Source organism: Camponotus vicinus, unplaced genomic scaffold (assembly GCF_025532165.1).
Source record: "Camponotus vicinus isolate PSW18456_S1 unplaced genomic scaffold, iyCamVici1.0 SCAF_3, whole genome shotgun sequence".
NCBI lineage: Eukaryota > Metazoa > Arthropoda > Insecta > Hymenoptera > Formicidae > Camponotus > Camponotus vicinus.
In genome coordinates this window covers 3278360-3294880 of record NW_028141967.1, presented here as the reverse complement: position 1 = coordinate 3294880, position 16521 = coordinate 3278360, and the positions used below count along the sequence as shown (strand labels likewise).

The 16521-nt window shown below is 33.5% G+C and overlaps 2 protein-coding genes across 6 annotated transcripts in view; one reads left to right on the top strand and one right to left on the bottom strand.

The window, feature by feature from the left end:
• Nucleotides 1–334: 334 nt before the first annotated feature.
• Nucleotides 335–5043, bottom strand: LOC145969386 (facilitated trehalose transporter Tret1). The gene is made up of 5 exons (XM_083095489.1): nucleotides 4867–5043; nucleotides 4140–4319; nucleotides 2849–3045; nucleotides 1579–1885; nucleotides 335–1109 (listed from the first exon to the last, which is right to left on the bottom strand). Exons 1-5 carry the CDS (start codon nucleotides 4943–4945, stop codon nucleotides 358–360), a joined length of 1515 nt encoding a protein of 504 aa, XP_082951615.1. The 5' UTR covers nucleotides 4946–5043; the 3' UTR covers nucleotides 335–357.
• Nucleotides 4062–16521, top strand: part of Rho-5 (rhomboid-5) — a 79875-nt gene continuing 67415 nt past the window's right edge. For 4 of the 5 annotated variants that reach the window (XM_083095477.1, XM_083095476.1, XM_083095478.1 and 1 more), the window contains exon 1: nucleotides 8350–11289. The gene's annotated coding sequence lies outside the window, so the exon portion shown is untranslated. Of the gene's footprint in view, nucleotides 4388–4851; nucleotides 4968–8349; nucleotides 11290–16521 lie in introns of those variants that run through there. The other variant, XM_083095475.1, reaches the window with a different exon arrangement.

The following is a 16521-nucleotide window of genomic DNA, read 5'->3' as shown; positions in this document are numbered from 1 at the left end:
ATACAATCATTATTTATTTATAAGATCTTCGAGGCGAATGCTTTCACATTATTAACATTATTAATTGAGCAAGACAAATTATTCGAAGGAATTAATTGATAAAGCAGAAATGATATATAAATATATAATAAATTAAAGATTGCCCAAGATTTATGTACATAGATTAATATTATTTAATTTCGCATTTAATTAATTGCGTTTAATTGACTGCATTCAATTATATTGTTTTAATATAAGGAGTATTTTAATATATTTTAATATAATATTTTTTTCCTATGCTATATTTTATACTAAACAGCTAATTTATATGAAATCTCTTAGGAATACTTAGGAATGCTTGATACTTTTTTATACAAACTATACAACTTTTGTTGAATATCGAGTTTGATCATCTTTTTGATTTTTTTTCAATGAAGAATCAATGACAAATATAGAATTAAATTTTCCATCAAAACTTTGATAATTTACGACACTTTTTTCATTTAATGGGTCGCTGGATCGCTGGATCTCCAACAAGCTCTTGCCCTTCGTTTCCGGGATCAAATACCATACATAGGGCACTGCTGTAAGTACGACAAACCCATAGGTCCAGAAGACGATTGTTTCTCCAACTGCATCGATAAAAGGCTGAAAGCTCTTGATGAATAGGAAGGATAACATGGAATTACTTGAGCCAATGCAAAGAGAAGCCAAATTCTTGAGGTTCGCCGGAAATATCTCGCTGAGAAGAGTACCGGGTATCGGGATGAAGCCATAAGATACGAAGATACTGAACGTTAGCAACGAGATGATCGGCAACCATGTCAACTTTTCAGGATCAAAGTTCAGGGAAAGAAGATAAAAGTGCAAGCCAAGAACGGCGAGTGGAATGGCGACGCCGATGCTGGAAACGATCAGCAGATTCTTCCGGCCAAACTTGTCCACCACCAGGACGGCGGTGAAGCCGGCGACAATCGTGGAGAAACCCAACGCCATTACCACAATCGATGGTGTGATGCTTACTCCAGACTTGATGACGACGATCTCAGCATAAGAATTCATCGTGTTGTACGCACTCGCGTAGACGAAAACGTTCAAGCCGAATAACATCAGGATCTTTTTCAGATTCACTGGAACGCATAAAGATTCATTGAACCTCGTTTGAATTTTATGATTTTTTTATGATCTAAGAATAGTATAAGAAAAATATTTGCGTTTAGAACAAGGAGAAAGATCTCAGTTTGCATAGATTTTCGATTTAAAGTCATGAAATTTTACGGTTCTTTATAAAATTGTGAATATTTGTAATTAAATTTTTTAAAATAATTGAATTTTTGAAACTTTAGTTCTTTGAATCTTCATATTTTTAGATCTTTGAAAATTTTTTGGGAAACTGATTTATAAATGTCAAAAATTTTTAATTTTATTCGGATTTTAAATTTCTTGATTCTGTCTTCAAATAAAAAGTCATGTTTATGTTAAGTATTTTTCAAAATTTGGAAATGATTTAAAGAGAGAAATATATATTTTTATACGAAGAATATGAAATATATATATTATGAAGATGGAATCAAATAATACACTTTGTTTTCGAAATACCTGGTAACAGAAAGTCTTTAAGCTTCGGCAGGAAAGCGGTTCTGGCGCCGTCGACAAAGTCCTGGAGCTGCTGTAGTTCGGCCTTGACGTCAGCTTTTCGTCGAAACCACTTGAGAGATGCCTCGGCCTTGTCGATATCACCATGAAGAGTGTAATGATAGGGCGACTCGGGTATCAAACTGAAGAGGACCATAAAGAGGATATTCGGCACGAGGCTCACATAAGCGAACATCTCCATGGACAGATAAGGACCCATCGTATTGCCCAGAAATATTCCCACGGATGCTGCGTTCACATTCATAGATATCTGAACAAACAATCGCATATTATGAGTTATTGCTTTTGCCATGTAAAACTTGAGGAAACATGTGGATTTTATTTACGAGATTATTTCAAGTAATAATGAGAAAGAAACAGAGGGAATTTAAAACTTGAATAAAAATCGGTATATATATTTCAGTTATTATACATATAATGATAATATTCAGCAACTAATTTTAAAATATTTAATTCTTATATAGTCGCATACATTTATTATAATTCTATTATTATTTGCATTAGATGATTATTATTATTATTATTATCGATCTGATACTCTTTTATTTATTCGTTATTAGTAATAATTAAAATCTAATAATTAAGTCATAATAAATGAATATAATGAAAGAATCGATAATAGAAAAAGATATTTTTTTAAAGAATGTTCATTATTCTGATTAATAAATTATTTAATATTATTTTTAATTGCTGTGAATTGCCTCAATGTTAATAATTTAAATTCTCAAAAGTATTCATATTGATATAGTTATGTTTTAAATCACAATTTGTCACTCTGTTTGAAATCTAGTTTGATAATCTTAAGAGAAGATAACGAAGTTTAAATATTAAAGATATTGCGGTTGAAGCGAATAACTCGGTTAACCGATAAACTCGACTAATCTATTTCACCGTTGCATTGAATATTCCTGATGATGTAATTAAAAATGTTACATCACATTCATACTCTAATTAAATTGTAATAGAAATTACTTATGTAGAGATATCAAAATAATCTAAAACTATAATAATTTAAAAAAAATTGTATAGATATTAAGGAAAAAGATATAGTACAATTACAATGCAAGTTATTTATAATTATACATTATATAAATTAATTAATAATTATAAATTATATAATTATATATTATTATTTATTAGGATTTATTTATAATTATATATTATATATTATATATTAAGGAAGAGAGAAGTAAAGAAAACTTAATTAAATTACTAGAGAGCCTCGTATGGTAGGATCAGCGATCTCGCCGAGGTACAAGGACACTGCAGTCCACAGGATGCCTGATCCGATTCCGGAACAGAATCTGGAAACGTAGAGCCACGTGACCGTCGTGGTGCAGATGTCGAAGACCCAGCTGGAGGCTAACGGCAAGCCCGATAACAGGAGCACTCTCTTTCGTCCGACATATTCTGAGGGATTGTGTCGTGGCACGCGTTAGAGACATATCATCCTGAGAACAAGATCACCACAACTCAGAACTGCGGTTCGATCTCTTCCAAGATGAGAGACTCCATTCCTTACTTCCATTTACGTTATAAATCATTTTTTTTTAGAGGACAGAAGATATATGTGAAGAAAGGAGATAAAGATTACGAAGATAAAGATACAAATATTTCATTAATTGAAAAGTTCAAAGATTCTGGTCAAAATTGAGGATGAAAAATAAGAGTTTTAACTCTCCCAAGACTTCTAGAACTACAATTTTACAAAATTTCGAGGACACAAATATTTCAGGAATTGGAAATTTTAAGGACACAAGAATTTTAATTTAGGATATATATATATATATATATATATATATATATATATATATATATATTACCGGATATAAAAAGATATAAACATTTAAATCTACAAGGATGTGGACGATATTTAAGGATGTCTTTAAGAATTTTTAGTGTGTTTCATCATATCACGATTGTTCTACTATTGAAACACAAAGAATCGCTTCCTATTTTTGGCTATTGCTGAGTCGTGGCTGACTTGTTCTTTATTGCTCATTTTCAATCTGAAGAAGATTCAAATTATATTGATTTAAATAATTGAACAATTAATAGATCGACAAGAATAATATTTATTGACTAATACAAAAAGAAACACGCACAGAAAAGACTAGATTTCTTTATCTCATCTTGTAATATAACAATTTTCTTATTGAAATAAGAAAAATAAAATAATGCACATAATAAAAAAATATTTATTTAATAATAAAAATATTACGATGCACTTGTTAAAATATTAATATATATAAAATATAAAAATTTATAGCAATTATGAATTATGTATTATAATTACATTTATATATTAATTGTTATATTATAATTTAACATGACATATATATCAATTATGTAATAGAAAATTAGTTGAGATCTACGATTTTTTTTATAATAGAATTTAAGCGGTGAATTTGATCGAATCAAAAAGATTTATTTTGATAAATCTCTAAAGCTATGATCGATGAATCTTGTTTTCAGCAAAAGGAGCAATGGCGGAGGAGTCTTACCTTGACAAAGAGCACCAAAGAGCGCCCCAAACAGACGTCCGAGGTTCAAAAGGGATGCCACCCAAGATGCCTCGGTATCGGTCAGTTTCAAAGGAATATCTGTTTTCGCTGATGTTAGTTGTGCTAAATACGGTGAAGCCCAACCAGTCGCCAGACCGCTAACGATGGCTTCTAGACTGACTGTTTGACAACGCATGACACATCATGGGAAACATACGAGATATCAATTTAAGTGTCAGTAAACAAAGGTAAGTCTTTTATTTTTAAAGGTTATTTTTAAACTTTTATTCATAATATTGTTATTTGAGTAAGAAATGCACGTTGTTTTTCAATTAAATTTATTTGAAAATAATAAATAATAAAATAAAATAATAATAAAATAATATATAAGTTGGAAAAATAATAAATAACATTACACTACATGCAAAATCGTATGTTATTTTATAGTTGGCAATGAAAACTGGGGCGAAAGAATTTATTTTTGTATACAAAACTAAAAAGAATTCTCTATTAAGTTTAAAATTTATTTTAAATAACACAGTTCCTAATCAATTATCGTTCTTTTTTCTATATTCTGATATAGGATACATATTATATTTAATTTTTATTATTAATATGAAATATTTAAATACTTGTTTGTTTATTAATTAAATAACTTTATTTATTACACGTGTTAATTTTTTAAGTTAAAGTTTATTTTTATTTGAATTAGATGAAGAAGACTTACTTGTGAAAGCAGCCAACCATTGCGGCCAAATGATAATCTTTTTGCCCTCGACTACTTCTGGATTCTTGGCACAAAACATCTTTTCTTCAGATATGTACAAGGTATGTAAGTCACATTTCACGCGTCTAGTTATAGAGTCGACTGACCCTTGTAGGTTCGAGATCGACAATTTTGTTATGAAGGAAAGTCGAGGTGAATATACATTTACATTCCGATAAGGATGCGATTTATTTATGGCATCATCACGCGTCACGTGATTTGATGATACGCTCACTAACCACCAGTGTATCTACGTGGGGATCTATAAAAAGCTATGTCAAAGCCGATCTATTATAATATAAATTTGAGCCCGTGACGATTTCATATTTTAAGATAGAATGATAAACATTACAAAAAAGTTTATGCGTTTCAAAAATATTAAATTTCAAAAATTTTAATTTATAAAAATAAAAAGATCCGACGATTAAAGCACTGAAAATACAAAGTTGAAAACTTTATGACATATTCTTCAAATATTCATGTGCGCGCAAAAAGTTTAGAAGATTTTAAATTCAAAAATAAGTAAGTCAAAATTTTTAACAAGGATTCTTTCAGAGTTTAGAGTTGAAAAGTCCAAGATTTTAAATTTCCGTAAGACTAAAATTCCGTAAATATTCAAACGTTTAAATAATCGCAATTGAAGAGTTTATAAACATTTTTTATTATTATCTCAATACAAACGTAATTAATAATAATAATATAAACTATAATAAATCAGTAAAGAGAGGTTCATACGATAAGAATCGCGAGTAGGAGGTAAAGGCAATATCAGAATCAATGACACTGAAAGTTGTGCGTGGAAGAAATCAATTATCAATTATATTGCGTAAAGATTAGAACATGCCAATATTACATAATATACAACGCAAGTTATATGCAAGAAAATCTGTCGACAGACAGATTACATTTTAAAGTATTTCCAGACATAATAATATGTAATTTTGAGTGTTTGACATTGAAAAGGACCTGGAGTAAGGTCGAAACGTTATACTATGTAATATTGGCATGTTCTAATCGTTACGTAATATAATTGATAATTTTTTTCCACGCACTACTTTCAGCGTCATTGGTTCTATTGCCTTTACCTTCTACTCGCGAATAATATAAACATTAATGATTATATAATTTCTTATTAAAATATTGGAATTTTTAATATATTATTGCAAATATTAAAGTATATATATTTGCACTTATATGTATATTTGATATCTCTTATTTTTTATTTATATAGTAATAATATTGGCATAGAGTGGTACAAGAGATTACCTAACGTGCTTTAATATTTGGTTTCTTGGGAAAGTGTCGGGGTCTTTTATACATAAAGCCAATACTGCACTAAAGTGGCTTTCGGTTTTCGGAAAATACCAGGCAGCGTGTGTAAATATTGATTAGAAATCCTAGTGATAATTGACGGCGATATGTGCATTCTTATCGCGAAAACATGTCGAGCACTTCCAGCTAATAAAAATACCGAAATTCCGGCCACCTTTATAAATTTATTGCCTCGACGCGAATATAATCACATTTCACCTTTTCTAGGACATTCTTGTTAAGAAACTCGTTAAAAATCTGTATATTTTAATATTTTACATTTGTCTTTAATATAGATTTACAATTTCGCGGCATTTTTGATCTTATAAAATGTATGTGAACTTTATATAATTTAATAAGAATTTTTATTTGATATGTTGATAATATTGATCTATTATCTCTCTCTTAGAGAGATTTGGTATTCTTTTGATGACAAATCATTCGATCAATTTAAAGACTTTTCTTTTAGCGAAACTGTCAAGATATTCAATAATATTTCAGTTATAAATAATCGAGAAAGAAAGAAAAATTTTCGTGAATTAAATTTCAACTAATCCTCGGTAGAATTCACTTTAATAGAATTTTAATTCGAGGCTTCATTATAAAGGTATAAATGATTCTAAAAATTGCAAAGTTGCGGTAAATAAAAATAATTACTTCTCTCGAGAAGAAAAAATTAATTTTAATTACTTTCGTTGCTTCTTATTTTATTCCGTTTCACGCAAAATTAACAGCGAGGAAATTTTTCCTCAATACTTTCGAATAATCAAGAAGAAGAAAAAAACATCGTACTGAATTTACAACATGCAATAAACATGAACAAAAATCTAGATGTACGCGGCTCTTTCGAGCATATTCGTCGCATATTCTTTTGCTCGTGCAGAATTTCATACTTCGTATTTCTTTTCTCTAATCGCCGCATTCTTTCGCCCGCCACGAAAAGCACCGTAACTTCCCCAAAAGCACCCCTTCGCGCGAGCGCGCTCTCCGATTATTCATATCCAATTTCGGCGACAAAACAACCCACTCGCGCGCTCCCGTTCACCAACCCCCGTTCTCACCCCCCCCCCCGTCGGTCTCCTCCTCCTCCCTCCACCCCCTCGTCGTCCCAAAACGGCGCGATGCCTCCGCGAGAGCATCGTTTCACTGCGGACGTCGCGCATTTCCGACAACATTCGTGCGTCCTCGACAGGGACGGTATCGAGAGGCGAAATTGTCACTTTATTGCAAGTGCAAAATTGTATTTAGTTTTCGTCTTCCGTTAAATAATTCAAGATGTTGCTTAAATTAATAGTACGATTATTAATTAATTGTCTCGAGACCTCGATCGAATTTATCTAGATTAGAACTTATCGAGGTTTTGTTTAAATTGCCAAATGATTTAATGTCTTATTCAAACATCTCTTACATAGTCGTGCAAGAATAAGTATATCATTTTTTTTACATATATATTTATTTTTTATTTTATTTTTATTTACATAAATATTTATTTTTTATTTTTTATATTATTTTTGTGTTTCATAAAAGAAAGATTTCTTCTTTTCTCTCGGAGTTTTAATTTGATATAAAATTGTGTGTGTGTGTGTACTTATCTAAAATAATGTATAAATATTAACTTTTTTTAAAATATATATACATAATATACTTTTATTTTTTTTTGGGAAAGTACAAATTTACATTAAAATAAATTACGTGAGTAAGAATATTCATTTTAAAAAATCCACTCTATGAATACTCGCCTGAATATATTATGAAGCTGCAAATCTTTTTCTCTTAAGGAGAGAACATTTTATATCATTATTATTATTACGTGCATTACGTATAATACATTAATTTTCGTAGAACTCAGGTGATGAGCAAACTTTATTAAATTATGTGAAGGTATCTTGAATGTTTAAATATTTCATTGTACCAATCTTTTATTTAATAATATACAATTGGGATAAAAAGTTGAAAAGAAAACTTGTACAAACGCATATATTTTAAATTCGTTAAAAGTGAATAGAAAGGCAAGGAATTGTCATATTTTTCAATTAGCTTCCTCGGCTCTCTTTTACGCGTGGTATCGGAACTCCTCTTAATATGGCTAATGGATTAAATGAAAAAAACGCGGAAAGGAAGACGCTCTCTCGGACCATGAAATTTCTAGTCACATTCCTGGTCACCACTCGCACCCTCTTGGTTCCCATGCGGGGATGCATTCAGTGCAAATCGCGCAGTCGCCCGAACACCTCGGAGAGGCTGGCCCCGGCGTTGTGATCGCGTGCGAGAAGAAAAAAAAAGGGAAAAAGGAGAAACGGGGGCGCGCACACGGAGACAGGGGGCGAGGGTAGGCCACGGGGTGTCCGGCGTTCTTTAAATAGACCACGAGTCGCGACGTCCTCCGGAGGATGACGCCGTTATCCATGACGTCGCGTAGGCGTTGCGGCCGCGGTATCCGCGTTCTCTGGCCCTATTATTGACTCGGAGGGGGTTGGTCCGGCGGCCATGACGAGGGGTTGCATTTGCCGCGAGAGCGTCAGATGGCGCGGCGTGTGCGGTCCACCCTCCCTGGAATGCTCTCGGCGAGGATCCTGCCGACGCTGTCCTGCCCCACGGGTCCATCCACGACGCTGAGGGCGATCGACGACGGTCAGGTGGAGCGCGCCCGACGCTGAGCGTCCCCGCGGAAGTGTAGCCGCGCGCGGCCAAGCGCGCGCGCGCGTCCGAGTGGAATCGCGCGGGGCGGAAGCGGTGCGGAAAGTCCATTTCGAGAGGCTCGTACGTCGTCTAGGGTGGATCTCCCTGCGGAAGCTTCCCCGCGCGGCGCGGAGCGGTGTCTTCAAGGGGAGGCTCGTGCGGGTCGACGAGGGGATCGCCGGAGGTTTGACGTTGGCCGAAACGGAATCGAGCGGCGCCGAATCAGACGGAGCGAAACGTCAATCTACCCTCGGGAGTGCCGTCCACCATTTTGGCTGCGCGGAGGTTATTCTCTGGTGGAGGCGTCGGGACGTCCGTGCGACTCGTCGAAGACGACGTCCGACTTTCGGAGTAATCTCTCTCCTTTCTCTTTTTCTCTCTTTCTTTCTCTATCTATCTTTCTCTATCTCTCTTTCTCTCTCTCTCTCTCTTCCTTCCCCTTCCTCTCCATTTCGCTATTGCAACGATAAGCTTCCCGGTGACCAAGTGGAGCGAGTGATTTCCGGAGGAGAATCGGTGTCGCTTGTGTAGGAGTCACCCGAAGCAGGCAGCGTTTCGGCGCTTCGGGAAACCCTGGGACGTTCTAGGACGTCGCGACGTCCCCGACGCCTTGGGACTGGAGCCATTTTTATGCGCTGCATGCCGGGAGGAGCGGCTCTCCCGCTGGAAACTGGGTTACCGCGTCGCTTCCGCTCGAATTTCTCCTCTGCTCGTCGCCCGGAGGCCCGTAGATTCGCGTGCCAAGGCTGAGGAGCGTTCTCTGCCTTTGGCCAGGAAAGCTTTTGTGCGCGATATGGCTACTTGGTGAAGAAACTTTGTTTGTGGGGCAGGAAAGGCGTGGATTTGGATCTCGAGAGGGACAGAGAAGGAGAGAGAATGAGAGAAAGAGCGAGAGAGGAAGAGAGGAAAAGTTGTGCGCCGAGTGATTAATATTTGACGAGGGGGATCGCGTAGAGAAGAGGCGTGGATTTAATCCGTCGAGATAGAAGAGATTGTGCGCTCGGATGGATTGTCGCGGAATTCTGTGCGGTGAGGGCTGCGGCGTGGATCTCTGTATTATTGAGGCAGGTGAAAAGTGTCCAGGTTTTAGGCGGTAAAGGGGAGCAGTGCGCGGGTTAGTTTTGTGGATCGGTGCAGTTTTTGAGGAGTATCATCATGCGGGAAGAGGAGACGCGCGGATCCATTAGTTGATGAAGGATAAATTGTGCTGCGATACTTATCGGGGAGTGTCATGCGGGCAGGAAGGCAGATCTCTACGTCAATAGCGGAGAAATGTTGCATAGACACTTAAGACTGATTCAAGGAAGTAATTGATCTCGGTTCATTTGGCGAATGGAATCATTGAAGAGTAGGAAAGGCTAGATTTGTACATCGAGAGGCGAATCCTTAAATGGAGCGAGGAAATACAGGATACTTGAGATAATATTTGATTGATTATTGAGGAGGTCCTCGAAAAGAGTTGACGTCGCTTTACATCCGACATCGAATGATCAATTACTGAGGAAAGATGATGGTTCGCATGTTAAGGAAACCTGCAGGAGTCTTTAGGAACGAAGAATCGTGTGCTGATGTTGATAAGATTCTGCGGAAAAGCAAGATGTAGATCTGTGTCCTTCAACGGAAGCGTCAAAATTAGTAGGGAAAAATCGCACTTTCCCACCAAAGATTTATTTTTGAATCGCAAAATAGCGCTCGCTCGAATCGCTTTGGGAAACTCCCTTTGAGTAGCTTAGAAAATTCAGCATCGCGAGAAATGTTCATCTCCTCCAGAGAAAAAGACATCCTGGTACTAGAAAAAAATTGGGCTTTCTCGTGCCGCCAAAAATGTTTCTGTTTGCTTGAAAAATGTCCTCTGCGCATCGTTGATTCTTGTTCTTCACGAAGACTCGTGCGTCTGTCGAGAAACATCACGAGTCGCTTGACAAATATCCTCTTCGTCGAGAAGAATTGCGTGATGACAAAAATTGTAGATCCCTCCTCGCGATTCTAAGAGTGAAAGACGAATATTCTCCGCCTTCGGGAAGAGGAATCTTACGAGGATCGAAGGACTCGTGGGAGCGGGATGATCGCTGAAGGATCCATGGGATTTACGGAGCGACAAACGATGGTGGTTCCTCATGGAAGGCGGGTGAATCTGACGAATAGCGTCCGAGAAAGTTATCAAATGTAACGTTTCTTTCAAGGACATGGCCGAGAATTAGACTGATAGGCGTCGGGCACGCCAGGAACGATGGAGATCGAGTGACTTCGGCAATGGACCGATGAGTAGTTTTAGATATTTCGTACGAGTCTTGTGTGAGATTAATTGCTAGTGCTACGGAAAACGTGTTTTGCCGATTTTCCTCGCTTCGAAGGATTACGCGTCAAGGACCAGGTCTCTCCGTTTCACGAGATGTGAGTATTTCGCCACGCCATTTTGTATTATCAAAATAAGTGCGAGGATTGATCGAATGGGACTTTACGCAGAAAGTATGCGAAACATAAATTGAATTATTTTGAAAAGGGCTTTATTTTCTGTAGGCATCGATAAAGTATCATTTCGCTTTTTTGTGGTTTATAAGAATAATAATAAAAATTTGTTAATAATATCTGTTTTTTATTAATTATATATATTTTAAATTATAGATCAATTATATTACGCGAAATATAATTTTGTTGATTAATGAAATGTTTAATGAATTTTCGGCTTGCACAATAAATTGGTCTACAAAATTGAAAAAGAATAATATAATGAAATCATCTAAATGAATTTACCAATTAAATTAATATAAAATTAATTAATATAAATTAATATAAAAAATATAATAAAAGACCGGCTCTCTTGTTTGCAATTCCAGAAACAAGGCTTTGAAAATTTAATTATTAATATTGATACGAAAACGACATAAACTAGCAATTTCGATAAATCAATGAAGAGATCGTTTGATTTTAACGAGAAAAATTTGTAGCAATATTGACATTATTTGTAGAACTTTTAAGAGATTCTCATAAAGATCTTTATAAGAACATGGCATGTAATTATCTTCGCACATCGATAAGCTATTTTGTCGTATTTCGGGGATATAATATTTCAATGCAATCATCATTTTTTGCGGCAATTTTTTCTTTCTACATGAAAGAATAATAATAAATTTTTATAACTGATATTCTTTTTTTTAAAGATAGTACACAAGTCGTCAATATTTTGAAATAGTTATATATCTATTTTAAATATTTAGAAACAAAGATAATTATATAATTATATAATAAAATAATTATTATGAAATAATATTATTATAAAATAATTATATAATATATCTATTTAGTACAAAAAAATAATTATATATTTTAAATATTTAAAAAAAATCGCTTGAATTCGCTCAAACGAAGAAATGCTAACGTTTAACATGGAATATATAAATTTAACGAAGAAATCGAGGAAATGCTAACGTTTACACGGAATATATAAATTTAATCTCAAAGACAGATTTATTTATTATGTCAATGATAGATTCTCTTATAATTATTTCTTTTAACGGCACGCCCCATTTTGCGATTTTAAAGCATTGGAAATAATAACTAAGGCAGTCACGAACTTTGTACCGAAAAGTGTGAAAGCGGCAGCACCGTGTTACGAAATAAACAGCAACTTAAGTTTTAGCATTTCCCTCGGGAAGATGGCAGGAAGGGGTGAGAGGGTGGCGTGGCGGGAGTGAAAGAGCGTAGGAGTCGGAGGAGGGTCAGAAACGGTGGCACAACCTGCAGTCCCATCTCTCACCCCCATACAGCCGGTATATAAAGCCTCGGGAAAGCGCTAACCTACATGCTCGTTCGTACGGCAAATCATATTCAGTTCGCAAAATGAAAACTACCCGCGATGCACACGCCATCGCATCCGTTTCCGCATCCTTCCTCTTCTCCTGCTTCCCCTCGCTGATGGATAAGCGTGACGGAGAGAGAAATCGTCTTTCGGACGAAATTCGCAAAGGCTCGATTTGAGAGATCTGAGAGAGAAGGGAATATTTTTTTAAATATATTATATATTTAGTAATCATAGAATCATTTAAATTTTAAGAGAATACTGGAAAACAAAATTTTTAGTCATTTTCTGATTTTTAATATATTTATTTTATATATTTTCTTTAATATATTTAATCTTATATTTCTTTAATATATTTATATCTTATATTTTCTTTTAATATATTTATTTTATATATTTTCTTTAATTTATGTGGATAGAATAAACTCGACGGAAATATAGAGAGAACTTAATTAAACCGAAGAAAATATAAACAGATATTATAATTCGCAACAAAAAACAGAAGTTAAATATAGCAGAATAAATTGTTGTGGTATAATTAACGAGTAATACTTTCTTCCAAAATAGCAAGCTCGTATCAGTGGAATTAATTACCGTATAATTCCCACCGGTCTCGTTAATATTTGTTTGTTGATATATTTATTTTATTAATCATAAATAATTAGTCAGACTTTTCGGTCTGTTTAATGTAGGACACGAAGATAAATATGATATTAAAGGCAAATTTATAAATTAAATTATGCGTGAAACTATACCATTAACTGTCTTTATTATTCTTAAAAACGTCAATGTAAAATATTAATAATATATAAAAAATATTAATTTAGAACAGATATTAATCGTAAAATTTAAAATAAATTTAATATTGTTTATAATACATAAAAATAAAAGCATAAAGGATAAAAAATCATAATAATTATGATACAATCTTTTTAATAGATCAATTTTTCTATGCGATATGTCTTTTTGATAGATGATTTCTTTAGCTATAATAGAGATAAAATGAAAAATATAAACGCTCTGATTGTAACTAAATTTTCATATATAAATTTAAGTTAATATTACTTTTACAATATTTTGATTGAAAATTTATTTACCGAGATATATAGCTAAGACTGCATATTTAAAACCGTAATAAGTTCCTGTTCTCGAAATTTTTCGTGAAGAAAATCTATTTTAAATTGGCTAAAGAATTTGATATTACAATTTGAATCGTTTCTTTTGAAATGGACCGTGTATAGATGATATTTCAATCGAAAATCGATAACTGATGGGATGATTTCATGCCGAAGATGAAGGAAGAGGTAGATGGGAGAAAAGAGACTCAAGTGGCGATGATCCCGCTTCTTTTAGCATCGGGATCATTACGGTGGTGATTTGTGGCGCCATTAGAGAGGCGCATCCGAAATGCGCTGAAAAGCGAGAGCTTGAAATTAATCGCCAGCGCTTGGCGCGAAAGGCAGAGTAGTAAAGGGGGAAAGGGGGCATAAATTTTGAGCATCCTCCTCTGGGATCCGGAGAAATTTTTCGCTGCTCAGCCGAAATCCGGAAAGTTTCGTGACAGTCACAAACAGAATGCACGTTTATCGCGGCTGATCCACAGCCCTCATAAAGTTAGCAGCCCATTTACGGAATTTCGATGTACGAGTCTTGATTCTCTTTCTCAAAGAAAGACTTTTAAAATTATTAATACATTTCAAAAAAAAGCTGTAGTAAAGATCAAAATAAAAAAAGTCATGCCAAAAATATGAAGTGTTAATTTTACTTTACTTTTTATTTAATGAAAAAATATTCTAATTCTTTTTTTATTTTAATAAAGATAGATTTAAGGCTCCTGAGTATTCGCCACGAAATCTAAGTTGATGGTGGCGACATAAAAATAAAAACCACGCGGTAAGAATAAAATTTACTATTGATAATATATAACTGAAGTGAATATATGTTACTAATAAAATATTTTAAAAATATTTTAGCATGTAAAAAGTATAGATTTAGCATTGCATTGTTTAGCATCAGAATGTCTAAATTATCAGAATATTAAAATTTAATGCAAATGTATTTTTTCACATGATGAAATAGGCACTAACATTTTGAAAGGTAAATACCGACATGTGTATACAGAATAACTAGATGAAATATTTTTACGATCATCGCCCAGATATCTAAACCACAATATAAAAATTGAGTTTAGCTGTTATTAAATTCATTAGAATTAAGATTACTAAGATATGAAAATTAAATAACAAAATATTAGCTTTTAAAAGTTTGGAACAATGTAAATTTTCGCATTAAAATTTTGCATTACGAAGTAGAATACATTGTAATCTAGGATGAGTACAGAATAAATTTTGTGTAAATTAAACACTGGAGATTAGGATTCAAGATGATCTCCGGAAAATCCAGTATTTCTAACTATATAATTCTTATAACAGTAGGTATTCATAACCAAGGTATTATTGAAATTCGGACAGAAGTAAAATAAAACTTATTTATTGATAGTATATTTATATAGAAGTTAAAGAGAGGGAAAGATTATAATGTTTTATAAAATGTTATATACATACATGTATGTATATAATTATGTGAAAAAGAATAAATTTATTTGCAAAACTATATATATTGCTGACAAATTATTATTTAATATCTTAGACAAAAATTATTTTTTATACTAAAAGATCCTTCATAAGTGTTTAATTCATAATTTCTATTATTAATGAGAAATGTTACGTAACTATATAATTACTATAATAACTATATAAATGTAAATTATATAATTATATAATTTACTATATAAGATATAATTATACAGTTATATATTTATATAATTATATAATTAATTCATATAATTAATAATAGTATAAATGTTTTATATATTATTATTTATGTAAAATAATATACATATACGTATATATATGTATATATATAATTTTACATAAATTTTTTTTTCAATCAATAATAAAAATAACAACATGAGAGAGACAGATTGCGAAGAGGTAGGGGATAATATTTTTGAAATATAAAAAATTGAAAGAGGATAGACATATAGATAATAAAAATGCGCGAATTAATCGAAGAAAAGGGGGAGGTGGAAGGAGGAGAGTAGCATAGAGACAAATGCATTCAATGACTCGCGATTGCGCTTTTCCTCGGCATCATGTTCGTAACTTTAAGAAAGTATAACGACGGCCGATGCGCACGGAAGAATTGATTTAGTATGCTGTAAAGTAGCGCGGTGGTGACCCCTTTTCGCGAAATCGATATATACACTTCGATACACACGCACGCGTTACCTAAGTTCACGTGCACCCATACAGGCCATAATGCATACATGTATACACATATCAACGCGGATGCCTATATCTCTCAAATGCCCGATCCATTTTGCTCTCCCTCTCCTTGCTCTCTGCTCCTTTTCGTCCTGAAATTAAACGTCGACCGAAAGAGTCCTCCAACTTTGCACTGTATTGCAATCTATTGGACTTTTCCCTCGCATTTTGCATTTAAATAAATAATTAAATTATTCATTAAATAATTAAGTTTTGTTTAAATGTGATTAATTTTTAAGAGACATATGGAAAGTTTACTTTTACAATATAAAAATCTGTATGTATGTGTGATACATTATTACGTGTGTATTAATCATGCACTTTTAATAATCGATGCTTATGAGAAATTAATCTAATATTAATAAGATCAGTTATATTATTATTTTATTATTAAAATGTTACATTGAACAATAGAAATCGTATATTGTTTATTTTTTTAAGAAATATTAATAATATCTTTGAGTAATAATTTTATCAGGATATATAGTAGCGTAAAAAGCA